This window comes from Lynx rufus, unplaced genomic scaffold (genome assembly GCF_022079265.1).
Source record: "Lynx rufus isolate CCGP_SWC_20201006 ecotype Redwood Valley unplaced genomic scaffold, mLynRuf1.p SCAF_3, whole genome shotgun sequence".
Classification (NCBI taxonomy): domain Eukaryota; kingdom Metazoa; phylum Chordata; class Mammalia; order Carnivora; family Felidae; genus Lynx; species Lynx rufus.
Genome location: NW_025814845.1, coordinates 2,065,105 through 2,092,952, shown reverse-complemented (window position 1 = coordinate 2,092,952; position 27,848 = coordinate 2,065,105). Strand labels below are relative to the sequence as shown.

Below are 27,848 nucleotides of genomic sequence, written 5' to 3'. Positions count from 1 at the left end.
TGTCCCCATGTGGCTGCATGTGCGTCTGTTGGTGCAGCTGTCTGTGTGTCCCTCTCTCTCGTGTCTCTCTCTGTCTGCATCTCCGTGTGTCTCTGTGTCTTTCCCTCACCCTCTGGCCCTCTGGCCCTATCATCCGTGTTATCAAAACCATGCTCCCAACAATGGGAACATACGTGTGCACGAGAACGTGTGCACCGTGTTCATGACAAGGAACGAAATCCTAGTACCTGCTTCAACACGAATGGAGCCTGAAGATATGCTGACCGAAAGAAGGCAGTCACAAAAGACCACCTATCAGAGGATTCCACTCATATAAAATGTTCGGAACAGGTACATTTACAGGGACAGAAAGGAGGTTGGTGGCTGCTTGGGGAGGAGGGCGTGGGAGGGAGAGAGGTGACAGCGAAAGGGTTTCTTTTGGAGACGGTAAAAGCGTTCCCCAATTGACTGTGGTCATGGCTGCGCATAGCTGTGAATATGCTAGAAATTGTTAAATTGCACGCTTTCTGTGGTTGAATTGCCTGGATACAACCCTGCTCACGCAGAGGGCAGCTTTGGAGATGATGAAAACACGACAGGCTCGGGGATCCAGGACCCCGGAAGCCGGCCCCAGTCCCGTCACCTGTTTGCTGTGTGGCATCGGACAAGAAACCTAACCTGTCTGATCACCTGTTAACTCTGCAAATATTCCGACTGCAGGACTGCAGCGATCACTCAGCGTTTGTAGGGGAGCCCAGTCCTTTTACCTCCCCGGAAGCCACACTCATTGTTTTTCCCAGTAACGCTTTACCTGTTAACTGTTTAGCTATGCCAGCCGATGTCCACTATCTAGCTAATAATTGCCAAGAGTTAAGTTAAAGATTTGCCTGTTCCAGTGACCGGCTTTGCCAAAATGCCCTGCCTTCTGCAGGCTGAGCTTGTCAAGGAATGCAGCCAGGACTGATTCTGAACGGGCGAGCTGAGCTCTAACGCCGATGTCCTCAAATGCGCAGAAAACCCAAGGCATTTGTGGCCCAGGCCACTCCTCGCATGACCCTCATTTCGATAAATAGCTCACGTCGGTCAAAAACAAACCGAAAACTCCAGAAGGCTCTGAGGCATGCCATTGCCCAGGATGAAGAGAGCTGGGGGGATGGCTCCTTTGTGGTCGCATCCGCGCGCTCACTGAAAGAACACCTTGATGTTGGTGAGCGAGATGCCTTTTCTTTTCCTGTGATTACGCTTTCACTGATTTTCTGAATAATTGCATTGCTTCAGCTGAGGAAGTTTTACACTGTGAACTTGCGCCATGACCAATTTTCTGTATAATTGTATTGCTGCTGTTGGGAAGGTCGTCAGAATTTGGAGGGCATCTGAACTTAATAAGAAAAGCTGTAAAAAGAAACAAAAACAAAACCAAAAACAGCAGAAGCCAGTTTTCTCCTGGATTCCATTTGCCAAGCCCTTCGGGGTCCTTCATCCTGACAAACATCGTGACCGTCACAGGGTCGGTCCTCGGTGCTCGATGGGCTCGCATCCTGCAGGTGGATCGGGTGGAAACTGCAGGTGGATGGGGCGCATTCACAGGCTCCCCGGACGGCGGCGGGAACGCGTCAGCTGGACTTGACGCTTTGAGGCGCAGGCCCGGCTCCTGCTTCCCTGCGTCTCGGGTGGACCCCAGCGTATTCGTCCTGTTCTTCTAATTATGTTTTTCACATTAAGTGCAATTTTTGTTGTCTATCTCCCCTGCAGGGCAGCGACCACGCCCTTCCTCTCATTTTCCACCCTTTCCATGCTGTGCTTTCTCTTCGCCTCTGTTTGTAAGAAGTTTAGAAAAGCACAGTGGTGCCCTCCGCTTCCCCGGCTTTCTCTGAGCAGGCGCGTGTCCACTGGAAAGCAGCCCGGACCGGCTTCCCGGGCGTGCAGCCTGCGCAAACACACAGGGGCTGAGCTCAGTCGGGCCCTGCTTCTGGTCTCTGGACCCTGCTGTCCTGAAATTCTTAATCACTTTCTGATAAGATGCACAACCCCCCATTTTCACTTTGTATTGGACCCCACAAATTATGTAACCTGTTCTGAAATCGGCCTTGTCAATCTTACTGTCCTCCTTTGCCTTTGTACATGCACAGCTTCAAGCAGAGATCGGGACTGGATGCTGGGGGCCAGGGCAGGCCTTGCCCTCCTCCCTCGGATCACAGGGAAGCCAGGAAGGGTTTTAAGCCGGCAGTGAGGGGGATTCCAAGTTCAAAAGATCATTCAGTTGCCACGTAGAGAATGAATTGGAAGGTATTCACCTCTGAGCCTTGCTGCATGAAATAGGGATGATGGAGATAGTACGGACCTCCCCAAACTGGCTGACGTGTGATAATTAAACGATCAAGAGGGCATTAAGAGCCTAGCACATAGTAGGCACTCAGTGCACGGACGGGAGCCAGTTATGAGGCTGTTGAAGCCCTTCGGGTAATTATGGCGGTGGCTGGGGCCAGGGCTGTGGGTCTGAGTGACATGTAGGAGTTTGAGTGTGGAATTTGTGGTTGATTTTACATGGCAGGTTGGGGTGTGGGAATAACAAAGTATCTCAGGATGTGGCCTGTGCTCCTGGAGTGTGGTGACACCAGCCCAGGGCTCTTCTCTACTGAACACCCACTTCCTTTTTAACTTCCTGGCTCTTACCCTCGTTCTTTTTTGTATGACGTTGAAGGAGACAGAAAGGTGTCAGCCAAAGAGGAGGGAATCTGAGCTCAAATCCCGGTTCTGGCGTTCATCAGCTGTGTGACCTTGGGCTCACGGCTTCACTGCTCTGTGTCTCGTCTCCCCCATGAGAAATGAAGACAGTAGACTCAGCGGCGGGGCCCTTGGCGGTGGAAGGCGGTGGCACACGTGGGTGGTCTGCCCCATTCTCGTCATCTAAGTCTGTTTTTTGTGAGTCATGAAGCACAGGTGGAAATGACAAGGCCCAGCCCTCGCCATGTGGCTTCCACCCCCACCCTGCTCAGAAGGGCACCGAGGCGAAACCCGCTTGGGAGGCGTCCTGGGCCACACTGCTGTCGGGTGCTGTCCCAGTGCCCGCATCATGAGGTAGTGGTAAATCTTTCTGTATCCCCCGTCATAGGGTATCTTATCCCGAGGTACAGTTGGCAACAAGAAATCATTGGTTATGGAGCCGTTTCTTCAGAAAGGTTTGGTTGAACAGCGTTGCAGTAGATGCGGGTGCGGTTTTCGCCTGGCAGGTCGAGATTTCTCGTGGTCTGGAGCGCCAGGCTCCTGATTCGGCTACCTGCTCACCATCATGCCCAGCAGGTGGTTTCCAAAACATTTATTCAGCACGCCCAGCAAAATGCAGGGGGCGGCTCCAGCAGAGGGAGCTACAGAGAGGATGTGGGGAATCTTGAGCAGCCGGGAGTAAGTCTTTCCGGTTGCGGTCAAAGAAGGCTCCCCGGGGAGGCGCCTCTTCCCCACCCTTGCTTCGTGGCTCTTCTGTCCCAGCAACTCTGCTGGGTGCTTTGTCTCATGGACCTAGGGGCACATACGGTACCTTGTTTTCTGTCTGGGAAGACTGAGGCTCAGAGAAGAAGTCAAAAGACTTGCCCAACTGCTTTTCATTGAAGGCTCTGATCCAGAGGTTTGTGTGAATATTACCATGTGTAAATGTTTACGCCCCTGGCAATGCTAAAACTACTCTGTGTTTTCTTTTCCACTAAAAGATGGTTCACAATTTTTAGGAACGCTCATAAATTTTTGTCATGTTATTTAAATACTTATTTCTTTCAAAGCTGAAGACTTGGAATTAAATAAGGAATGTGCTATATAACATCTACTCATCCATCCACCCATCCTTTCATCCATCCACTCATTTGTCTATATGTCCATCTATCCATCTAGCCACCTCTCTATCCACCTGTCAACCCATTCATCCATCCATCCATCCATCCATCATCCATCCATCCATCTACCCATCCATCCATCCATCTATCCATCCATCCATCCATCCATCCATCCATCCATCCATCTACCCATCCATCTACCCATCCATCCATCCAGCCATCCATCTATCCACCCATCCATCCATCCATCTACCCATCCATCCATCCATCTATCCATCCATCCAGCCAGCCAGCCATCTATCCACCCATCCATCCATCCATCTATCCATCCATCCATCCATCTATCCACCCATCCATCCATCCATCTACCCATCCATTCATCCATCTATCCATCCATCTATCCACCCAGCCATCTATCCACCCATCCATCCATCCGTCCATCTACCCATCCATCCATCCATCTATCCATCCATCCATCCAGCCATCCATCTATCCACCCATCCATCCATCCATCCATCTATCCATCCATCTATTCATCCATCCATCCATCCATCACCCACCCATCCATCTGTCCATCCATCCATCCATCTACCCATCCATCCACTTTCCCATCCACCCATGCATCCATCCACCCATTTGTCCATCTGTCCATCCATCCACCTATTCATTTACCCATCCATCCACCCATCCACCCACCCATCCTTCTAACAAGTGATCACCTACTGGGATCTAAATGAGCCTGTTACAGTCCCTTTCCGAGGCCACAGTTACAAATGGGGTGTGGCATTTTTGTAACTCTTAGCGGTTTATCCTTCATTTTCTAGAAAGCACCCGATGCCATGTGTTCTTCCTTCCCAGGAATGTGAGCCATCTTTCAACAGCAACATCACAGCATTTGCACTGAAGGCAAAAGTCATCTATCCCATCAATCAGAAGTTCCGGGTAAGAGTCCTCAGCTCCGTCTTAGAAACGCAATTATTCAGTAATGCACTAGAGATGGGAGTAGGAGTGGGCAGTGGTTTTGGGTCCTCTCTGAGGGTTTTGTGGTAAGTCATTTTAATAAGGATAATTTTGAGGCTGTGGAATGGACTAAAACTTTAGGATGAATCCACTTTATGACGGCATTGTCAGGGACAGGGTATAGCAAGGTGTCCCCAGGAACACCAGTGGCAGCACAGTAGGGCAGCACCCTACTCTTCTAGCAGTAACACAAACACCGGCCCTGACACGGTTCCTGGCATCGCTCCTCATTCGCAGATCCCACTTCCGCCCTGCTGAACACTGACTGCGGGGCTGGCCCAATGCTAAGCATTTCTCATGCGTTAGGCATTTCCCATAAGGTAAATCATACTGTTATTGCCTCTTCATGCATAAGGAAACTGAGGCCCAGAGAGGCCAATGACCTGTGCGAGGTCCCCTGGCTGTAGGTCTCTTACACCTGAAGCCAGGAATTCACCTGCGGTCAGGAGATTTGCAGACAGTAGCACATCCCACGGTGCTTCTAGGAGGCCTTGGCTTTGAGACTGTCCCTGGAAGAAAGAGTCCCTGGTCCAGTACTGGAGGAAAATGTTGCCTGCTCTCCTGGCCGTAAACAAGACGGGCTCTGGGGTCACACAGACTGCATCCTAACTCTTACCTCGGCCGTCACTATGGGCCATTTCCTGACTCGGCCTCCTGTTTCTTCATCTGGAAATGGGGGTGATGGGCCCTCCTGCCTCCCCCAGTTGTTTGAGGGTCAAATGGGATTATAGACATAGGGCTTAGCCCTGCATGTGGCAGCCAAGCGCTCAGTACTTGTTCGGTTTCCTCGGTTATTATTTGCTTTTGAAGACAGCCAGAGCCAGGTTCTGCAAATCCCTGCCCCACAGAAATGATTTCACTGTGCCGAACACAGACTTGCCCAGATTAGAACTTTTCTGCAGTACTGGGACTGCTCCCAGGGACGCTCATTGGGAACTGCCTCCTTCACTTAGCTACCTGGTGGGTCGGTGTTGGGGCAAAACTCCCAGACCAGGGGCATTTATTCATCGTCGACACCCTTTGCCAGGTAGGCTCCTGCTGGGCACTGGGGATTATCCAGTGGTTGGGACAGCATCGTCCTCACCCTGGAGGCCCTCACCGTCTGGGCAGAGATTGTAGGACGGTGTGCTGTAACCGGCATGGGCTGGGCCGGGCTACCAGGGATGGAAGGCTCTGGATCTGTGTCTGGAGGGAGGAATGCCTCCGCCCAGCAGACAGTGAGTGAGGGCTGTTGCGGGCAAGGGGACCAGAATCTGGAAAGACCCAGAAGTATGGAATGACGAGGGAGGTTTGGAGCTGGCAGCCGGCTCCGTACTACTTGGGCAGGAACATTCTGGAGCAGTGGAGCAAGCTGGACAGAGGTGGTGGCTGACATTTGTTGAGCCCTCCAGCTGTGCCAGGCACTAGGCTGTGACCTCATGTGGCCATGGCAGCGTGTGGGTCTTGAGTCCCTTGGTAAGGAGTTTCGGGCCTATCTAAGGGCAGTGGGGAGCCACCTCAAAGGTCTGGGGTCAGGAGGTGATGCCCAGGTCAGTGTAGGTGGGGAAGAGCTAGGTGGTCAGCAGGTCAGTGGACAGAGCAGAGCCGGGGGTCTGGGACAGAGGCAGAAGCAGTGTGGGCAGGGGGCAGGGAGCAGGTGGAGGTCAGAGTTGGTGCCCAGGTGTGGGGTGTAGGTGGGCCACTGGTGAGCGGACCCAGGCTCATGGCTAAGGGGTAGGAGCCTAGTGCGGAGGGGCTGGCCTCCTGGGGACAAGAGCTATGACCCTGGTCCCTGGGGTGTGGATGTGGGCGTGACCCTGGGGCACGGGGCTCTACCTGTTTACTCTTCCCCTCCCAGTGTGTCCCCAGCCTGGCCCTCTTGGGACTGCTGTCATATATCTCTGGCGGAATGACTGAAGCAAAGTCACGATAGGTCATGTGGACTGAGCGAGCTTTCTCTCCCCCGACCCCAGCCGCTGGCCGACGGTTCCTCCAACCCGTCTCTGCACGAAAACTTAAAGCAGGCCATCTTGCCGAACCAGCCGGTGGAGGCTTCCCCCTCCAGCAGCCTGGGGAGCCTGAGCCAGGCCGAGAAGGAGGAATGTAGCTCCTCGTCTAGCATCCACTCGACCGCCAGTGACGACAGGTTCCTCAGCCGCACCTTCGTCCGGGTGAACAGCTTCCCCGAGGTGCTGATCTGCGAGAGGTAAGGCGGGGGAAGGGATGGAGAAACAGACCCGTGGACCATATCACTGTCAGTGGAGAAAATGGAAGCCCAGAGAGGTTAAGCATCTCAGCCACAGACACACAGCCACCCCGTGTCTGAGCTGGAGCTCACCATGTGGTGTTGGCCAACGTGGGGGTTATGGAATCCAGCCTGAGCCCCGAGGAGAGACATTAGGGGCGTCGTTGAATCATCGACGTGCCCTGGGCGTTGCATAACAGCAGCTAGCACTGATCAGGTGCCTTCTGTGTACTGGGCAGAGTACTGAGCACTTTGCAGGGATTAATTGTCTCACGAGTGCGACCGGGTCTGTTTTATTCACTGCTGTGTCCCTACTGCCCCGTAGGAGCCTGGGACAGGTTCGGTGATGGATGAATAAAAGTTAATCAATCAATGAATTAATTCCTCTTAACACTATGTGGTAGCTGCTATCACTGCCCTCATTTTACAAAGAATGAAGGGACACAGAAAGGCTGAGTAACATGCCCGAGGTCACACAGCAGGTGAGTGGTACAGTTGGGTTTGACCTTATCTCCAAAGCCTTTGCTGTAAATCACCAAGCTGCTCAGCCCGTGGGAGAGGCTGAAGACAGAGTCAGCAGCGTTGTGCTTTGGTCCTCAGACTTCTCTGCTCTTTAAGTTCGGTGACGTCCAAGGGGCCCTGCCCCCGTGAGATGAACCGGGCCCAACCTCAGCTCAGGGCTGTGGAAGGAGTGGGCCCAGACCCTGAGCTCTGTGCTGACCTTGACAGTGGCTGGGAAGGGGTGTTGAGGAGCTTTGGGAACTTACTGGGCTCGTCACAGTTTGGGTGGGAATGGGGCTGCTCAGAGTGCGTGTGCCCACCCCGGACAAACGGTCGAATCTGCCCGGCCACTTACCTGCCCTGTGACCGCTAATTGACTTCCTAAGTCTGTTTCCCCATCTGTAAAATGGGCATGAGAATGTCTGCCTACAGGGGCGGAGGAGAGAGGGCTTGTGATGGAGACGTTACGATGCCGGAATGGGGTGTCCTTCTTCTCCCGCCTCTGTCTCTTGCTGCCTTCTGCCCGTCACGTCGCAGACAGCTGCTCCCTTCCGATCACAAGTGATGGATGAATCACTTGGGCGGCTGTTGGGAACCTCTGCACGCTGCAGAATTTAAAATCTGGGCTCGGGATGCACCGAGGCTTATACTGAGCAGGGATGTGCTCCCTCCCTGTCACCCCCCTCCCCACCTCAAGTACTCTCAAAGGCCTTCCGTTTCTCTTTGGACTTTTCAGTGTGGACCTTGACTTGTGTATCTATAACCTTCACTTAAAGGATCTGCTGCGTCTGGACACGGCGCTGAGGCGGGAGAAGCACCTGGTAGGTGGCCGGCCAAGTTTCTCGCCGTTTCCCGGGTCGTGAACACAGGCCCTCCATGGGCACCGAGTCCTGTGTGCCCTCAGGGACTGGGTCCTAGTGACAGTGGAGCCTCCATGACAGGAAGGCACAGGGTGTTAGGCTTCTGACAATAAAATAGAGAAGCAATTTGTGCCTGTTCATGGGGCACAGGCTGTACTTGACCCAGAGCTGTGGGGTGGAGTGGAAAGATGAGACCCTCCTCCCAGGGCACACGTCCTGATGGAGACGGGGGTAAAAGGCATTGAAAAGAGCACAGCATTTTTATTTGTGGTTTTTGCTTTTTTAAAAAAATATTTTTTTAAACGTTTATTTTTGAGACAGAGTGTGAGTGGGGAGGGGCAGAGAGCGAGGGAGACACAGAATCTGAAGCACGTTCCAGGTTCTGAGCTGTCAGCACAGAGCTCGATGCGGGGCTCGAACTCACAAACCGCGAGAACATGACCTGAACCAAAGTCGGATACTTAACTGACTAAGCCACCCAGGCGCCCAGGTTTTTCCTTTTAATGTTTATTTGAGAGAGGGTGCACGCACAAGCGAAGGAGGGGTGGAGTGAAAGGGGACATAGGATCCGGATGTGGGGCTCGAACTCCCAAACCGGGAGATCATAACCTGAGCCGAAGTCAGATGCTTAACTGACTGAGCCGCCCAGGCGCCCCAAGAGCACAGCATTTTTAAAGGAGTGATAATAGCGAAGATAATATCGTATTCACGAGCACTAACTTTGTTGATTGCTTACTATGTATTGGGCCCTGGGTGTGTTACACAGGCAGTTAGCTCTGAACTTCACCACAACCAGGAGAGGTGGGTGCCATTGTTATTCCACGTTGCAGATGAGGAAACTGAGGCACAGAGAGAAGGACTCACCCCGAGTCGTAGAGCCCGAAGTTGGAGCTGAGATGGGCAGTCAGGCACCCTGTAGGCGTGCGTTCTCGGAGCGGATGAGGGCGCCATCAGAACCACAGAGGGCAGCGGACCGAGACTCATCTCTGCCAGGTGCCCCGGCCTCCCAGTGAATCAGCGCTGGATCCAGGCTGCGGGGGGGCCGGAGGGATGCGTCCCACTGTGGCTGCAGAACGGCAGGGCCGGCCAGGCATCGGGGCCAGGGGGCTTACAAAAAGGAATGATTTCTCCCAAATTACCGACTGAAGGATGAGATCTACAGAGGGGAGGCCTGCTGCAAAGAGAAGGGGAGAGGGACCGATGGAGAGAGTGACAGAGACGTAGAAACGGAGACACAGACAGACGTGCCCGGGAGGTGCTTCGTTAGAAACTAGAAAAATAAAAACATCAAGTTGGGGATGCAGTGAAAAGAAATGTGGGCTCCGTGAGAGCAGGAAGGGCCTCGTAAACAGGGGCCAGTGTTGGAAACCAGGAATCCTACCAGGACTCCAGAAATAGAGCCTCTTTCCGGCAGCCCCACTGTGCCTGGAGAGCCCCATGGCCTTGAGGCCGCAGCCCGCCTGCTTTCGCTCGGCCACATCGCGTCCCACCTGCAGGCAGGTGGCCCTGGCCATCTTCTCAAAGGCTCTGGGCTCCCTGGAGGGCTGACTGTTACTGTGCTCAGAGCCCCATCCAGCTCGCGAGTGACATGGTGCCGGCCACCTCGCCCCCAGAGCAGACAGCAGGTGCCTGCGGGGACCTGGAGGAAGCATCCACCGTCACTCATCTGCCCGTCTTACATGTGGGCAGCCTCCCTTCCCTGCCAGGCGCAGTGGACAGGGACAGGGACAAGGACAGCCGCCACCTGCATGGAGCCCACTCTCCACGGGGACACGGCAGTAAACCACACAAATACGCCACGCAGACAGTGGGTCTGAAAAAACGACACAGTGCCGTGAGCATGTGTAAGGGGGGCCCGAGTGTGGGGGAGATGGCCAGGCTTCCCTGGAGGGAGACACATAAGCTGGAACCTAGGAAAGTTCCAGAAGCACTGGATTAGGAGTCAGAGGCCTGGGTTCTAGTCCACCCTCCCACACTTACGGGCTGTGTGACCTTGGGTAAGTCGCTTCCCCTCTCTGGGCCACTTTAGGAAAGGTATAAAGATAATGTTTTTCCAGCTCTTACCCCGTAGAATTTCTAGGAAGTGAAGTCGTCTGTGCGGGCAGAGCTCTGGGCTCTGCTGGGCGGTGTGACGAGCACTGTCACAGCACTGCTCGGTCAGCACTCGTACTCGGCTAGGCTAAGCACTCTGTATGTCTGATCTCAGTGAAGCCCTTACTTCTGTTGTACCCTCACAAGGAACCTGAGACTCAGAGAGGTCGCGTCAGTTGTCCAAAATCGCAGAGCTGGTGAATGGCAGACACAGAACCCAGAAGAGGTCTGGCTGAGTGTAAGGTCTGTGTGCCCGCACATAGTAGGCGCCCCGTAGAAATGTGCACGCTGACACGGAGGCCGCCCTGGGGACTGCTCTCCACGCATGGCCTTTCCCTCACTGCGGGGCACATCTCCGCCGGGTGCGGGACCTGGAGAAACACGGCAGGCTCTCACAGAGACCTCGACTTCCGTTCCTCTGGTAGAGATCCGTCACCACAGGTCAGAGTTCAGAAGTGACTCAGGCCACAGACAGATGGCGCCCCGTACGAACCCGTGGGATCTCTGTGTTGTTACAGCTGAAACTGCGGCAACACCGTGGTTGACTACGTGCCAATGACAAAGTAAAATAAAAAAGTGGCTCAGGTGGGGACCCGGGTGGCTCAGTTGGCCCAGCGTCCGACTTCGGCTCAGGTCACGATCTCCCCGTTCATGGGTTCAACCCCCGCGTCAGGCTCTGTGCTGCCAGCTCGGAACCTGGAGCCTGCCTTGGATTCTGTGTCTCCCTTTCTCTGTCTCTGTCTCTGTCTCTGTCTGTCTGTCTGTCTCTGTCTCAAAAATAAATAAACATTAAAAAAAAATTTTTTTTTTAAAGTGACTCAGGCCAGGTGCAACCATCATTCAGCCCAGGAGCTTAGAGCTCCCTGGTGGCCCCTGAGGGAGAAAGTGGCACTAGGCTCATCAGGAGGTGGAGGGAAGCTGCATCTGTCAGCGTTCAAAGCAGGAGAGCAGAGATGAGGACAGATTAGGGTGTGTAGGGGGGGAGGGGTGCCATTAGAGGGATCTTTAGGACTAGGGGATTTCTTCTGGTGCTGGAACATTCTCCGTCTTGGTTGTGGCAGTGGCCACATGAACCTGTACTTGGGGTAAAGTTGCACAGAAAAATACACACACACACACACACACACACACACACACACGACTGCCGGTGACAATGAGTGGAAACTGAATGAAGTCTGCAGTAAACTGCACTTGGGCCAATGTCAGTTTTGGAGTGGATACTGTACTGTGGTGATGTCACATGTCGTCCAGGGGGAAGGACACCTGGGACCCTGTCCTGGTTGACACATTCCTCTGAGCCTGTAAAGTTTCCAAATTAAAAAATTTTTAACTTGAAAGGAATGAGGCAAGACTGATGCACGTTACTGATTCCGTCTGGGGTCAAAGGGAACATGGGTTTGAGACCAACATCTTGAGAAAAGAACGTTACCTCATGCAGCCTCGACCTCAGTGGGTAGGAAGCCAGGACAACATTATGTTCCCAGAGCTCGTTAGCACGGGCAAGCAGAAGGAAGGTTGGTGGAAAGTTCTGGGTTCTGTCCCTCATGGCTGTCCCTTGTGACATGAGGCCAGTTTATCCAGATTTCTCAGCCAAGAGTCCTTGTCTGTGAAGTGGGGAAGATTGTACCGACCTCCTGCATCCTGTTAAAACCAAATGAGATAATCTGTATCTTAGCCTGGCACAGAACGTGTTTAACAAACCTTAGAACGAGGGTTGCAAACTATGGCCTTGGGCCGATCTGGCCATGCCTGTTCTTGCCCAAATTGCCCCTGGCTGCCTCGATGCTGTAACAGCAGAATCCAATATTCGCAAGAGACAGTATGGCTTGCCAACCCAGAAACGCTTACTATTGGTAAAGTGGCCCTTTACAGAACAATATGTGTTACGCCCTGCACCAAAGTGTCTGACTTTTGGCGACGGTACAAAAGCAGTTCAGTGGAGGAGTGATAAGCTTTTCAGGAAATGATATGCAGCAAATGGGCGTCCAGAAGTGGACACAGATGGGCCTCGAGCCAGTCCTCCATGTCGTACAAAAACGAACTCCGAATGGATCATGGACATAAATGTAAAATGTAAGAAATCTTGGGGAAAAAAAAAAAAGAACAGAAGAGAAAATCTTCAGGATTTAACCCTGGCAAAGAGTTCTTTCTTAACACTGAAAATGTGACCTACACAGGGAAAACTAATAAATTGAACCTCATCAAAATTAAAAACTTTTGCTCGGCAAAAGACCCCATTAAGGAAGAAGAGAAAGAGAAACATTCACATCGCAAACCATGTATCCGCAGGAAGCTCGTGCCTCAAATCTATAAAGAACGCTCCGACCTCAACAGAAGTAAGCAATCCAATTAGAAAATGGGCAACAGACATGAACAGACATTTCACCAAAAAGGAGATACAGTTGGCAAGCACACACGTACAAAAATCAGACAGAAAGGTGCTTGACGATATCAGCCATTAGGGAAATGCAAATTAAAACCACAGTGAGGTAGGCACCTATCAGAATGGCTAAAATAACAAGTGATGAGAACACTAAACGCTGGTGAGGGTGCGAGAAAGCTGGATCTGTCGTACATTGGTGGGAATATAAGATGCTGCACAGGAAGACAGGCAGTTTGTCACAAAACCCAGCAGTTGCATTCTTGTGCCTTTACCCCAGAGAAACTTAACATTCACACGAAAGCCTGTACGTGGATGTTCTTACCAGCTTTATTCGTAAGAGCCCCACCCTGGAAATGCCCGCAGGTCCTAAAGTAGGTGAATGGTTAAACAAATTGTGGAGATAGCACCCTTGGACATTCCGGGGTGTCCCCACTTATGGGAGGACACGTTTTGGTTTAGAGGAGGCCTCCGTCCATCAAGACAGGAGGCTGGAGTGGATGATGTCATACATCCCAGGTCCAAACAACTGTCCCTCTGATTCTTCCCACAAAGAAGCAACACTCTTTGCCTTTTGTATTTTCTTGACTCACAGGGAAATGGGCAACGTGGAAGGAATGGCACACATTAAGCGCCTAATGAAGATTTCTTGAATCAAGGGGTGCCTGGGTGGCTCAGTCGGTTGGGTGTCTGACTTCAGCTCAGGTCGTGATCTCACGGTCCGTGGGTTCAAGCCCCACATCGGGCTCTGACAGAGCCTGGAGCCTACTTTGTATTCTGTGTCTCCCTCTCTGCTCCACCTACACCTGCACTCTTTCTGTCTCCCTCTCAAAAATAAATAAACATTAAAGAAATTAAAATAATATGGGGTGCATGGGTGGCTCAGTCAGTTAAGCGTCTGACTCCGGCTCAGGTCATGAGCTCACGGTTTGTGAGTTCGAGCCCCGCATCGGGCTCTGCGCTGACAGCTCAGAGCCTGGAGCCTGCTTCAGATTCTGTGTCTCCCTCTCGCTCTCTGCCCCTCCCCTGCTCACGCTCTGTCTCTCAAAAATGAACAAAAAAGCATTAAAAAATTTTTTTAAAAAATAAAAAAAATTTAAAAAGACAACAAAAGAAGTAGAGCATATTTTTTAGAAGCTTCATGAAAATGCTATTGTTGTGATTTATAATCTGAGATCGTTTTCTATAGTAAAAATATGTACGTGTGAAGAGATATATAGAGATTGAGATGGGGGGAGGGGCTGGGAGCAGGTGAAGGAAAGGAAGGAGGAAGAAAGACATTTTTAAACCTTTCCATTATGTCTTCCTTCTTGGCCATAGATGTTTATTCAGATTTTAAAAATGTGCCTCCTTGATCTTCTTCCCAAAAAGAAGTCTGATGATGAATTATACCAGAGGATTCTTTCGAAACAAGAAAACGTAAGTAAGTCTTCAACCTGTATCTCAAGGTAACTTAGTGAGAGTTTATTACAATATGTAAAACACAACATCGTATGAAACTATTTTTGCTTTCACGTGTAAAAATAATTTATTTCAATATTTGCCTTTGAACAGTGCAGTCATACAAAAGTATGTGTACAAATGTAAAAATGACCATAGGTTATTATTAAAATTTGGAAAAATACTGAAAGCAGGAAAAAGAGAAGAGTGGTGGTCATACCCGCTCCTCAGAGAGAACCACTGTTACCTTTAACTTCTGCCCAAGGTTGGGTATTTTTATTTTTGGATTTTTAAATTATTTTTTTAATGTTTATTTTTGAGAGAGAAAGAGAGAGATGCAGAGCATGAGCAGGGGAGGGGTAGAGAGAGAGGGAGACACAGAATCCGAAGCAGGCTCCAGGCTCTGAGCTGTCAGCACAGAGCCCGCCACGGGGCTCGAACCCACCCACCGCGAGATCATGACCTGAGCCAAAGTCTAACGCTTCACCAACTGAGCCACTCAGGTGCCCCAAGGTGGGGTATTTTTAAATACATCATCGGTTTATTGGTTACAACGGTTTGTCCTACTTTGCGTTCCCCTCCTCTCAGTCTTTTACATGAAGTTTCCGTTGTTTTACGTGCCGCGAAATGAGCCGGGTCTCAGAGTCAGACATCCTGGTTTTCCTTCACAAACTCTGAGAATCCCAGGTTCCTCCTGTGCCATGGGATAATAATTCCCGTCCTATGGGATCATGGAAGGGATGAGAGAAGGTGCGTGAAGCATCTGGCAAAGTAATAGTTAGACCCTGAATACATGGTGGCTACCATCAGCCTCGTTACGACCACAACAACCGTCTTCAACTTCATCAGTAGCAGCGTCCTCACCATCGTTACCGTTTAATCCCCACTGTCACCACCACCATTATCGTCATCGCCACCATCATCTCGATCATCATAATCATTCTTATGACTATTGTCACACCATTATCGTTACCGCCACCACCACCGCCATGATATTTGGGGGACTGGGAGAGAAGGTTTCTTCCCCACTCTCCTGCATTCCATGGGGAAGGAGACACCAAAACACCCCAGGGAGGACACGGTACACCATGGTGGTCATCGTCACCATCCTCGGTATCATCATCATCAGGCAACACACACGGGGTTTTCACGCAATTTTTTGTTAATTTTATGCATTTATTTTGAGAGAGAGTGACAGCGCACAAATGAGCAGGGAGGGGAAGAGAGAGAGGGAGCAAGAGAATCCCAAGCAGGCTCCATGCTGTCAGCACAGAGCCCGGCAAGGGGCTCGATCTCACCCACCGTGACATCATGACCTGAGCCGAAATCAAGAGTCAGACGCTTAAGCGACGGAGCCACCCAGACGCCCCTCACACATTATTTTATTCAGTCTTCACAACAGCCCTGGGAGTAGCCGTTATTATTTGTTTACAGCTGAGGAAACTGAGGCTGAGTTTAAATGACTCTCCAGTGAATAAATGACAATAATCATGGCGACATTGGGAATTGCACAAGTAATAACGAAGCTGTGTTACACGAAAACGGTAACAAGCTTTGTAGTCTGCAGACCCAGGAGCCGGTTCCACCACCAGTACCGGGACAGCAGGGTAATCACTGCAGTGGCTGCTGCTTATCGAGAGGTTGTCTGGCCAAGTGCTTCCAATGTGTACTTTTATTTAATGCTCATCATGACCCCCCCGACTTCTAGACGAGGACAAAGGTACTCAGACCGGTGGCTGCTCTTGGGAGAGAAGCAGCATCATGGGGGTGCGTGCAGTTGGAGGCGCAGGTATCTGGGGTCCTCGAGGCTGAGTGACGAGCCCAGCACGCCTCTTCCTACAGGGAAGAGACTCCAGACGAAATACCCCAACTCCCCGAACATCAGGCTCTCCCTCTGGCAGGAGCCAGCGTCTCTCTCTGGTAGTGACAAGGCCCGAAATCACGCACAGCTTCACCACGGACGCGCAGAAGCAGTTTTCAGCAACGTCTTTTTTCCGAATGAAGCTGGAGCCACCCTGGCGCAGATTCCAGTTCTCTCGACATGGTCCTGGAGGAGACGGGGCTCCTCTCGCGCCCCACGGCGGGGCCTGAAGGACTCGGTACAGAGGGGGCTCCTGCTCCAGTTCTGAGTTGATTAAGAGACAGAGTCAAGGGGACACATACAGAGAGGTCAGCTTCACAAGGCAGCTTGGAGGACGTGGCTTAGCTGAGCAGCAGAGTCATAAACCCAGGACTAGGTAAATGCCTGCCTCATCTGGGGCGAAGCTGGCCACCTCTGGCCTGCCCAGCCCACCCTGGGCCAAGGCCACACCACAGCAATGGCCTCCCCTGAATGGTTCATGCCAAAGAGGAAGAGGCTGGACAAGCTATGGGTGCACACTTCCTGCTGTTGAACCCACCAATCGCATTGCTTCATGCCTCCCCTAGGGTGTAGAGGGTATTCCTTCCCCACGGAAACCAGAGGAGTGGGGAAGAAGGATTCCCCCTCCAACCCCCAGATGTGATGGTATTTTCCAGGAGTTTAAGGAGTGAAACACATTATTTCATCATTTTTAAAAAATACATTCTATGGGGGGGGCGGTTGTGGAATGAGGAGTATAGAAGAAAAGAATCTAGTATTCTTGAGGCTCTATGTTTAATGAGAAAAATAGATTTCTGTCATCAAACCTTAAGTAGGACAATGCCTAGGGCAGTTACGGTTAAGAAATATTTTATGATAATATGGTGAAAGATAAAAGCATTTCTTTTGTAGAATTTAAGATATATTAGATTTTTTACTTGCTTTTTTTTGCTTTTTTTTCCCCCTATTTTTCCCAGGACTTGGAGGAATTAGAAAAGGGACTTCAGGTCAAACTCTCAAACACGGAAATGTTGGGGACTGGCGATTCTGAATACATCACTCTGGCAGATGTGGAAAAGAAGGAGCGAGAATACTCTGAGCAGCTAATAGATAATGTATGCGATGGATTAATTTTTTCCTGTATAAAAACCTTGCTTTCTGGGACAGTTAAATTGGCGAGATTAAAGAGATGGCTTCTAGAAGCATGTTTCACACTTGAATTCCCTGTTGCGCTCGGCCCAGAGCCAGGGATCCAGTTTCGGAAGTTATGTGATAGAGGAGGTATAATTAAGGGGCCAAGGTTCCTTGGGAATGCCAATGAATTCCCCTTGTTTAAATTTTAGATTGATCTTTTGATCATTCTCAGCAAAGATTGCTCTAACCCTCTATGTCATACCACCCCGTGGATTAGGAACAGATGTGAGCGGCTAACTTCTCCAGCCCGAGGCGTCACTCGTGAAAGCTGGGTTTAAATTCTAGCCAGGGTGGCTTCTCTCAAATATCCCTTCTCTTGCTTCTCAGTTCCATTGCCCCCTGTTCCTACATTAGGTATTCAACAAACATCTTTTGGCACCCAGGACTGTGCTGCACACTGGGGACGCAGAATGAACTTAGACCTGGCCTTGCCACACAGATGCACAGGCTGGTCTGGCGGGGGAGGCGACAGGTGAGGAGAATGCAGACTTTAGAGCTCACAAGCGTTGTGATAGGTGAGAACAGCGGAAGGCTGGGGTGCCGCGGAGAGAGAAGTTCGTTGTACCCTAGGGTTAGGAAAGTCTTTATAGAAGAGACCCATTGAGAGGCTTTCTGGGAGATGTTGGGGGAGGGACGCTGGCCAGGGGATGCTGGCAGAGAAGGGAGCCAGGGGGCGCCGAGGCGCAGGCAGAGCAAGATAAAGCCAGAGATCTGGCCCGAGAGTTTTCATCTTGTGCCAGGGAGGTGGGTGTCACTGGAGTTTGGCAGCCGATGTGGCTGGGTCCATTTCTGTCTCAGAAGGACCGCTCAGGCTGCTGTGTGGGGGAGAGGTATGAGCTCTGGGGCTAGGGCGGTAGGAATTTCGTGGAAGGCAAATGCAAGTAGGAGCAGAGGGGTAAGAAAAAGTGGGAGAGCTGACAGGATGGCAGATAAGGAAGTTTGGGGGAGAAGCGGGTGTAGAGGATCCGCGCGGTGGAAATAAGGACCCCGGAACGAGAGCCAAGTTGGGAGGGGAGCTGGTGAGTCCCGGCTTGACATCTTGAGGTGGAGATGCCGAAGGATGGAGAGAGTCCGCTAAGCTCGGGTCAGATGACACGGGGAGCGAGGATGTTTGTGGCATGAGATGGCAGAGGGAGGGCGCTCAGCCTGGATTCCGGGGTCCTCAGGCTCCCGAAGCAAGGGACCTGTGTGTCCATGTCTGCGTATTTCAGACAGATGATTCATAGTATGTCCAAGATTCTCTGAAGTACGGCGACCTCCAGCATTGGAGATGCCTGGCCAGGGTGTCTGTACAGTGGGTAGGGGAGGCAGCCTGGTGCCCGGTCTTGGATCCTGCCGGCATTTAACGAGGAGGAGTCAAGGAGAATTGAGACAAGAAGGCAGAGTATGGACTCTGAGGGACCGGGAGAAAATCATGCCCTGGACATTAAGAGAATCAAGAGTTTCTAAGAACAGAGGGGCACCCTGGCTCCCTGGAGCTGGAGGAGAAGTGCCAAAGCCGGCTGGACATCCATCTCTGTTTGGGGGTGTGTGGGGTGTCATGGATGACCGTCGCATTCCTTTAGAGCCATCGGGAAGGACGTCATCTGGCGGCAGGGACAGGTGGGAGGCTGGAGGTTTGATGGATGGGCTGCCAGCCGACTGGGGCAAATAGCGGGTTACTGAGTACACGAGGCGCCAGGGCACCCAGGAGAGCGCTTCCTCTCGGCCGTGCCCAGCCCCTGGGAGGGGGCTGCTCAGAGTGACTCAGTGTTTTAGGTTGCGTTTATCTCCACCCTTCGCCATCGCAACAAGGTCAGGGTGGGCTTCTGGTGCCACCATGCCCGGTGTAGCCAGAGGTGCCCGGACAAATTCAGCATCTGAGAGGCAGAGCCACGGGGAAGAAAACCACTCCTTGGGGAGTTGGGTGGACCTTCACCAACTCTGCCCCTGCCTCCCGTCAGCTCCGTGATCAGCGACCTAACTTTCTGAGCCTGTCCCTGCATCCAGCCAATATGCACTTCACCTGGAAATAAAATGCGTGAAGCATAGAGCTTGGCATCTACCTGCATGCGGTGAAGGGAAGTTGTCCTGACTGCCGATGTCACGGCTCTCACAGCTCTGGGCGGCTGAATGAGCCCCGATACTCCGAGACCCTCCGTGATTCCCACCTCTCCTCCTGAGGAGATGCGGGGGGGAGGGGGAGGAAAAAGATTTCAAAGCAGAATGTTTTCATGGTCGGCATCGTCTCTGCCAGATTTGCTCTTTTGTACTTTGAGGGCAATAACTAAAATGTAAACGGCCATTCGTGCTTTTATTTCCAGAACACATTTAATCCCTTTCAGAGATCTGGAAGCTTCCAGGAGCACACTGTCGAATTTCACGCACTCCCCAGGCAGCAATCATGGCCTGTTTAAGAGTCTTTAAGCTGTTTACGCCGGGTGATCTCATTGTGCCTGCCTTCCTTATCAGCAGAGCACTGGTGTTTGCTGAAAAGCCACCTCGAAACTGACGGGCACCTACAATACTCCGAGGAGGAACCTCTCTATAGAACTCGATTATTGCCAAGATAAGCTCGCTCAGAATTGCAGAATTGTTTAGAATCTCAGTTTGTGATAAGGAATGAATTGTAATTCTCAAGCATGAGCCATCTAGCTTTATAGCTTTCTTAAATAAGTTTTCTACACCCACCTTCTTGCTTCTCATTCTCATTTCACAGATGGAAGCTTTCTGGAAACAGATGGAAAATATCCAGCACTTTCTTATGGACCAATTTAAGTGTTCCAGCTCCAAAGCCCGACAGCTCATGGTGACTCTCACGGAAAGAATGATTGTAGCCGAAGGGTTATTACATGACTCTCAGGATTTGCAGGCTCTGGTATGCTGGAGGGGCCGGGGAGGGAACATAAGGATACTCACTCTAGAGAAGGAGAATCCAGAAGTTTGATGCCCCATAGAGATCAAGTCGAACAGCTTTAAGTTGTAGATGGGGATATAGAGCCCAGAGAAAAGCAGTGAATCCATCCATCCATCCACCTATCCATCCATCTATCCATCCATCCACCTATCCATCTATCCATCTATCCATCCTTCCATCCATCCATCTATCCATCCGTCCATCCATCCATCCATCCGTCCATCCATCCATCCATCCATCCATCCATCCGTCTATCCATCTATCCATCCTTCCATCCATCCATCCATCCGTCTGTCCATCTATCCATCCTTCCATCCATCCATCATCCATCCATCCATCCGTCTATCCATCCATCTGTCCGTACATCCATCTATCCATCCATCCATCCATCTGTCCATCTCTCAATCCATCCATCCATCTGTCCGTCCATCTATCCATCCATCTATCCGTCCATCCATCCATCCATCCATCCATCCATCCGTCTATCTTTCTATGCATCCATCCATCCATCCGTCCATCTGTCCATCTGTCCATCCATCCATCCATCCATCCATCCATCCATCCATCCATCTATCCCATTTGTCTGTCCGTCCATCTATCCATCCATCCATCTATCCATCCGTCCATCCATCCATCCATTTGTTCATCCGTCTATCCATCTATCCATCCATCCATCCATCCATCCATCCGTCCATCCGTCTATCCATCTATCCCATTTGTCCGTCCATCCATCCATCCATCCATCCATCCATGTATCCACTCACCCATTCCTCAAGTGGAGATGCTGACCATCTTTTTGTTACTGCTGAATAGAGCACTGGTTCTCAATCCTGGCTGCACACTGAAGTTATCTGGGGAGCTTTAGAAAGGACTGATGCTTGGGTCCTAGATGGGTCCCCCTCCCAGAGATTCTGACCTAATCAGTCTGGAGTGTTTAGAGCTTCAGGGGAGCATAGTGGGTAGTCATTGTTGACTCCCACTTATGTGGACAGAACTTCATTTGCTTTCCTGATGGCTCTGAATCACCTGAAGAGCTTTCAGAAAATGCCCGTGTCTGGACCTCATGCCCAGAGATCCAACCTGATTGATCTAAAGTGAAGACCCTGGTATTGGCTGGTTTTAAGGCTCCCTAAATTCTGATACATAGTTAGAGATATAACCCACTGGTATCTGACTTTGAACCTAGTGTTCAGCCACTTGAAGCTGTGTGGTATTGAACCAATTACGTGACCCTCCTGAACTTCAATTACTCTATTTATAAAAGAGTCGTCCTAGGAGTTTCTGCACACAGGGCCCCAGGAAGTGCTCTGTGACCCGTAACACGCTAGTCACTGTGGGGTTTCCCAGTGGTGGTTTTGGCCTTGCCCGGCACACTATGTACCCATTTCCCCCTTCCTCTGACCTTGGAAACTCATGCCCATGCACCCACCCAGGTCACACCCAGCTCAGAATCCTGTAGCAGCCACCGGTCCTTGGCTCAGAGACCCAGCAGCTAAGACCTACGGAGCAGGCCCTGCGCCTTTCCCACAACCACTCGGCTACGGAGTGTGGTCCACAGACCAGTGGCATCCGTAGCCCCCAAGAGCCTGTTAGAAATGCAGCACCTCCCCACCCGAATCAGGATATGCATTTTCACAAACGGCCGCGGTGCAGCAGCTGTCTGAGAACATAGCATCATGTCCACATACGATCTCCTTTCCCTCCTCGACGCTGCTGGAAGGTAGGCCCGGCAGATACTCGCGATGAGCAGAGTGGGAGCCAGCTCAGCGACCCGCCTAGGATCCGCATGCTGTCGGTTGACATCGCTGAGCCCGGGCAACAAGTGTCCAGCTTTGCCGTCCAAACCCTTGTGAATTAGATTTTAATTTGATAAGGCTGCTGATATTAATGCTGATCAAAAGAGAAAGACTTTTTTTTTCCCTCTTTTTTTTCTTTTTATTCAATGATCATTCTGCCAACAGGATATTGATGCAGAAAAAAATGTATCCTTAGCTGACTCCGGCCCAAGTATTAGCCGGTAACTTCCTAGTAGGAAGAAGGGAAGGCACTATCCAGGCTATCAATATGTCCTTCTCTTAGCCAACATTCGATGGGCACCTCCTTGTGGGCCTCCTTCTCTTACAGAAACAGTGTTACAGACTGGAGCTGGAAACCTGAGCTCACACCACAGTCTTGCTGCTTGTTAGCTGTATGTATGACCTGGGGCAGGTTACTTAACCTCTCTGTGACTCAGTTTCCTCCTCTGTAAAGTGGGGAGTCAGAATAGCACCTGCTCTGAGAATGTTAGAGAGTGGATAATACGTAAGGCCTTTAGAACAGATCCTAGCACACAGGAAATGCTCAGTGTGTGTTAGCGATTAGACTCCTGCGGGCCACATGCCCGCAGGCAAAGGCCTATAATCTGTTTCTACAGGAGAGCGAGGCTCTGCCTGCATCACAGGTATCAAAAAACAGAACAACATCAACAACAAAAATCCCCAAAATAGTAGCTTCTTTGTGTTGCTGATAAACTCCCTAAGGATATAAGTTCTTGGGTCCGTGTCTGAGCATTTTGGCCTGGGCTGCTGGATCTATAATGTTCACATGGCATCATGAGTGTCAGACTGGTAGGGTCCTGGGAAGGACCCCAGAGGTCACCAGACTCAATCTCCTGGGATGTTTGACCAAAAAAGCTGTGCTGAGATTGGGGCACCCGGATGGCTCAGTCGGTGAGGTGTCCGACTTCGGCTCAGGTCACGATCCTGAGGTTTGTGGGTTTGAGCCCCGCGTCTGGCTCTGTGCTGACAGCTCAGAGCCTGGAGCCTGCTTCAGAGTCTGTGTCTCCCTCTCTCTCTGCCCCTCCCTCGCTCTCTCAAAAATAAATAAACATTAAAAAAGTTTATAAATAAGCCGTGCCAAGAGCAATGTGGGGGCTTGTAGATAATTATGCCGGCAGCTTGCATTCATGAGCACTTACTATGTTCCGGCTGCTATTTTAAATACTTTACATGTTTTACTTAATTCTCACAGCAGCTCCGTAAGTTCCGTGTCCCAGGAGGACCCTGTGCCCATAGTCTGCTGCTCTGAGAGGCTGAGTCAAGTTCTAGCCGAGGCACCTGTCGAGTTCCCTGCTACACTCTCGGAGCAAAGGGGACCGCTCGTCTCCCATCTGCACCCGTCTGCCCGTGCTCGCCTCTTTCCACTGCTGTCTTTCTTTGAATATACATCTGGAGGTTGTGCTGTCACTATTGAGCGGCAAGGACTCACCTCGCTACCTCAGAGGTGGCTGCTGTAGTGGCTAGGTCCTTGCAGAGCAGAGCCCCTCCCGCCAGGCACATGGCCGCCCAGGGCTTATCCTCTTGCGCCCCCTAGTGGTCATGGGCCTGCCGGTTGCTGGCTGGTGCCTCTAACAGGAGGAGAGGAAGGTTCAAAGCCACTGTCCTTGAGCTAGTTACGTGGCCTTCCGGAATAAACCTCAGCATTCTTGTCTGTAACGGGGGGATCCTTATCCTTGCCCTGTTCTCACGTTGTCGGAACACAGACCCGGTCTTCAAGGGCTCTCAGTCCGGCCTGGGACTGTCCCTTGTGATTAGCTCCTTAAAGGCAGAAGCACGGGGGTAGTGGAGCACGGAGGAGGGGCCCGGTGGGGGTGGGGAAGATCGGGGAGGGCACCACACAGCCCAGCCAATAAGGGTGAGTAGGACTAGCAGGCAGAGGAGAGGGGGTACGGAGTGTGCAAAGGCCCGGCGGAGCTGAGGGCCAGGCACGCAGGGCAGCCTGGTGCAGGGAGGTGTGTGGACGAGGCTGGAGACAGAAGCCAGGCCTGGTCCTTGGGGACCAGGGGCGCCATGCCTTGGGGTCAGACTTGGTTTGAAGGCAGTGACTGGAGGGTTCGGGCCAGAGGACATCTCTGTGTGTGCATCTCAGAAAGACCCTGTCTGCCACGCAGGTGCAGAGCACAGGGGGACGGGTGGGAGGCTGGGACAGCAGGACACGAGTGACCGGGGCCTGAGCTGGCTGTGACTGGAGCCAGCGGGAAGGAGATGGAGAGGGGGTCTGAGGAGGCAGGATTGCAGGCGTGGAGGAGGAGAAGGGAGCAGAGACTGACTCGGGGCTCTGCCGGGGCCCCGCCCGGGTGGGAAAGACGTCCTTCCCCCGGGATTTGGGGCCTCGTAGGCACAGCATCGCCTCCCCCCTGGTTCCATGGGCCTCATGCTCATTCTGTCAGGTGAGCAGTTACCCTCTGAAGCTTCCGGATCCACAGTGTCCTGACTGGCTCTGGTCACTTCCTGCCCTGGGGAGGTGTCTTTTCCACGAGTCCTGTCCTAAGTGATGACATTGTGGTAGGGCGGGGCCGGGCCCATTCTAAAGTCTGACCTCCAGGGAGCCGCTCATAAAGTCAGTCTTACCTTCCAAGGTCTCTTCAATCCCCGCGTCTCAGGCTCTCTGAGGCTCAGAAGCCGAGGATTCCTGTAACCTTGATTACTCCTTCGCCTTATTTTTCTAGGGCTGCGGAGGCCAGAGGCCCAGCTGACTGGGGAGGGGCGGGGGGGCATAAGAAAGGTGGATGTTCCTCTTGGGCCACGGGCACGGATTGAATCCCTTCCCGGAAGAGCAGCCTTGGAGGAGGGCTCTCTGTGTACTAAGTGCTTTCTGTATCCCACCCCGTGTCGGCCTCTCCACACCCCCATAAGGGGCGATTTTGTCCGCATCCAAGGGGCAGACACGGGAGGCTCAGAAGGACAGCCCGGTGGTCCGGCCTCCACTCCCCAGGAGGTATGGGCACCAGGGTGGACGCGGCCCGTGGCCATCAGCAGACCTGTGCCACAGGGCGCTGACCCAGGGTGTTTCCCTTCCCAGGACGCCCTGGAGAGAACGATGGGGCGGGTGCACATGGCAAAGACGATCGAGTCCCTGAAGCTGCAAATCCAGGAGGAGACCAGATGCCGACTGGCTGCCCTGTCCCGCAGCCTGGAGCTGCTGACCGTCGAGGGGAGGCTGTCCGGGCGACAGAAGGAGGAGCTGCTCGCACAGCAGCACAAGGCCTTCTGGGGAGAGGCGGAGCGCTTCGGCAGGGGTGAGTGAGCCGTGGCCTGGTCTGGGGCGCAGCCCTCCCGCGCCTGGGAGGGGGTGGTGCGGGGTGGCCCGGGCCTGGGAGGCAGTACCTGCAAGTGTCAGGAGAGGTGGAGCAGCGCCCGGGAGACTAGCACAGCCTGCGATGGCCTTTCTGCCCCCGGAACCACATCTCGCAACTTCTCTGAGGCTTGCTTGCCTTCCCCATAAGGTAGAATTTGATACAGGCCGCCCCTGGGGTCGGGGATTGCCCGCTGCGTCTACTCCCCAGTGATCCGGGCTGACGGAGGCCCCGGGGTCCTGCAGGAGAAGTGCCTGGAGTATGCAGAGCGCAGAGAGGGGTGGAAAGGCCCAGAAAGGACACATGCCACTCAGCTGCAGCCTGCAGCCCTACAGGGCCCTGCTTAGCAGGGCAGGTGCGGGCGGGCAGTGGTTGAGCGTGTGGGGCAGGAGAGGGAACCTGGTGTGGCTAGGGCGGGCCCTGGGAGGTGCGCAGGCCAAGGTTCAAGGCACTGAGGGCATCGGAGACCCAGTCCAGGTCGCATCAGTAGAAAAAAGGAAGCCACGTCTTTAACCTACGGGGCACACGCTGCCCGCACCCGCTTTCCCGGGCCCTTGGCAGAAGAGCTCACGGGCAGCTCTCTGATGGCCTTTGCCTGGGGCCGTGACAGTGGCCGGGCAGAGGCTGGGGCCTCTCTGCCCTCAGGGTGTCTGCCGGGCACGGAGCCCGTGTGCTTAACAGTTTCCCCAGCGGGTTCCAACAGCCACACGGGTGTGGACACTGTCGGACCAGGGGGTGTCCAGGTATCTTGGTCACCTCGGGCCACCGTAACAAGATGGCTCAGACCAGAGGGCTCACGCGGCAGACATTCCTCCCCTCCCAGTTGTGGGGACCCTGAGGTCCAAGATCAGAGCTCCAGCCGCTCCTGAGAGACCGCGCCCTGCTCCCACATGTCCACCTTCTCCCCGGGTCCCCACATGGCAGAGAATGAGCTTTCCTGCACCTGTTCCTCTTCTCATTAAGGCCCCGGCCCTATGGGATTGGGACCCCAGCCTCATGAACTCATTTCAACTTAAGTGCCTCCGTCTAGGCCCCGTCTCCAAATGCAGTCACATGGCGGGTAGGGCTTTAGTGTATCAATTTGGGGGGACGCAGTTCCGTCCGTAGCACTGGGTTTCATCGCAGCCAGGGACCTGGTCCTCTGTCTGCAGTGGTTCATGTCCCCTCCACCAAGCCTGCCCGCTGCCCTGGGGAGAGGGGGCCAGAGGGCAGGCACTCAGTGCTGGGACCTCAGGACTCCAACCAGGCCGTTCCACGAGGTCTTTGTGTCACTTGGTGTCACGGCTTCTATGACCACGTGTTGGCTGGTTGGAGCTCTGGACCATGTAGAATGAGCACATCTGGCCTTGGGGGTCATCACACACAATGGCCTGGGCTTTACCAGCGGAAAGAGGCCCCAGCAGCAGAGAGTGGCAGGGACAGGACACACAGCCCCCGGTGATCAGGCTGTTGAACTTGGACAAGACAGGGGAGGCAGAGACAGTCAGGGGGTGGAGGGAGGACCCTTGGGCAGAGGGAGGACTCTGGACACCTGGTCACACTCTTTTCTTTGCTGTCAGAGGCTAAGAGATTCTCAGACAAAACCCAAGGAAGTGTGCTTGTGTCTCAAGTGTGGAAGGTGTGTGTGTGTGTGTGTGTGTGTGTGTGTGTGTGTGTGTGTGTGTGTATGTATGAAATGCTGAAGCAAACATCTCCAAGGACTGCAGACCCCTGGTAGCCTGGCCCCCATGGACTCTTCCAGCCTCTACACTCAACATCGCCCCCATTTGGGGAGAAGGATCTGGCTGCCTTCTCTGTCTCCTCTCCCCGGATCCTTCTCTGGGGTCCCACACTGCCTGTTACGCCTCATCCTTCCCACCCCACCACCCCGTCCCTCATCCACATGGCACTGATTCTCCCTAACCCTTGTCTCAACCTCTCAGGACCAGGAGCAGACTGGGAGCAGGGCTGGGTCCTGCTCCTGGGACGGCCCCAGCGCCCGGGGCTGTGCCACACTGCCAGGCTGAGTGACCGGGGGCGGGGTGGAGGGTGGTTTTAGACCCCGGCCTTTCTCCCTCCTGTAACCTCCCCCATCAAGCAGAGGCCCTGCCCTTGGGCTCATCCTCCTGGTTTTTGACTCAATTACAGTCTGAGATGTCACTGTCTCCCAGCAGACCCCGTCTCTTCTGTCCTGCCTTACCACCTGTCCCTCCCTGCGTCACCCCCACCTCCCTCATTTTGCCCCAGGAAAATGCCTCTTCTTCGTCAGGTTGGCCGGCCGCCCTGCATATCAGCTAAGTGAAGCTTCGTGTGGTGTCCTGAGCTCTGGGCCCGAGGGGAAGTGGGGGTCTCTCAAATAATGTGGGACCAGGAGCTCCTAACACTGGCCTTTTGGAAGCACACGTGCCTAAAAGATCAAACCGTGTGGCTCGTCCTTGGTGCCGGCAGGAGACAGGAAGGTCTTGCCGGGAGAGTCACCTGCCATGTCCCATGGCTTATTTCCATTT

The 27,848-nt window shown here is 52.8% G+C and overlaps 1 protein-coding gene across 2 annotated transcripts in view; it reads left to right on the top strand.

Moving 5' to 3' along the window:
• EVC (EvC ciliary complex subunit 1) overlaps positions 1-27,848 on the top strand; it is a 72,669-nt gene that overhangs the window by 7,819 nt on the left and 37,002 nt on the right. For both annotated transcript variants that reach the window (XM_047092145.1, XM_047092146.1), the window contains exons 3-9: positions 4,662-4,745; positions 6,776-7,008; positions 8,285-8,369; positions 14,200-14,298; positions 17,137-17,274; positions 20,052-20,210; positions 25,089-25,305. In XM_047092145.1, the coding sequence (XP_046948101.1) occupies positions 4,662-4,745; positions 6,776-7,008; positions 8,285-8,369; positions 14,200-14,298; positions 17,137-17,274; positions 20,052-20,210; positions 25,089-25,305 (1,015 nt within the window). The remainder of the gene's footprint in view (positions 1-4,661; positions 4,746-6,775; positions 7,009-8,284; positions 8,370-14,199; positions 14,299-17,136; positions 17,275-20,051; positions 20,211-25,088; positions 25,306-27,848) is intronic.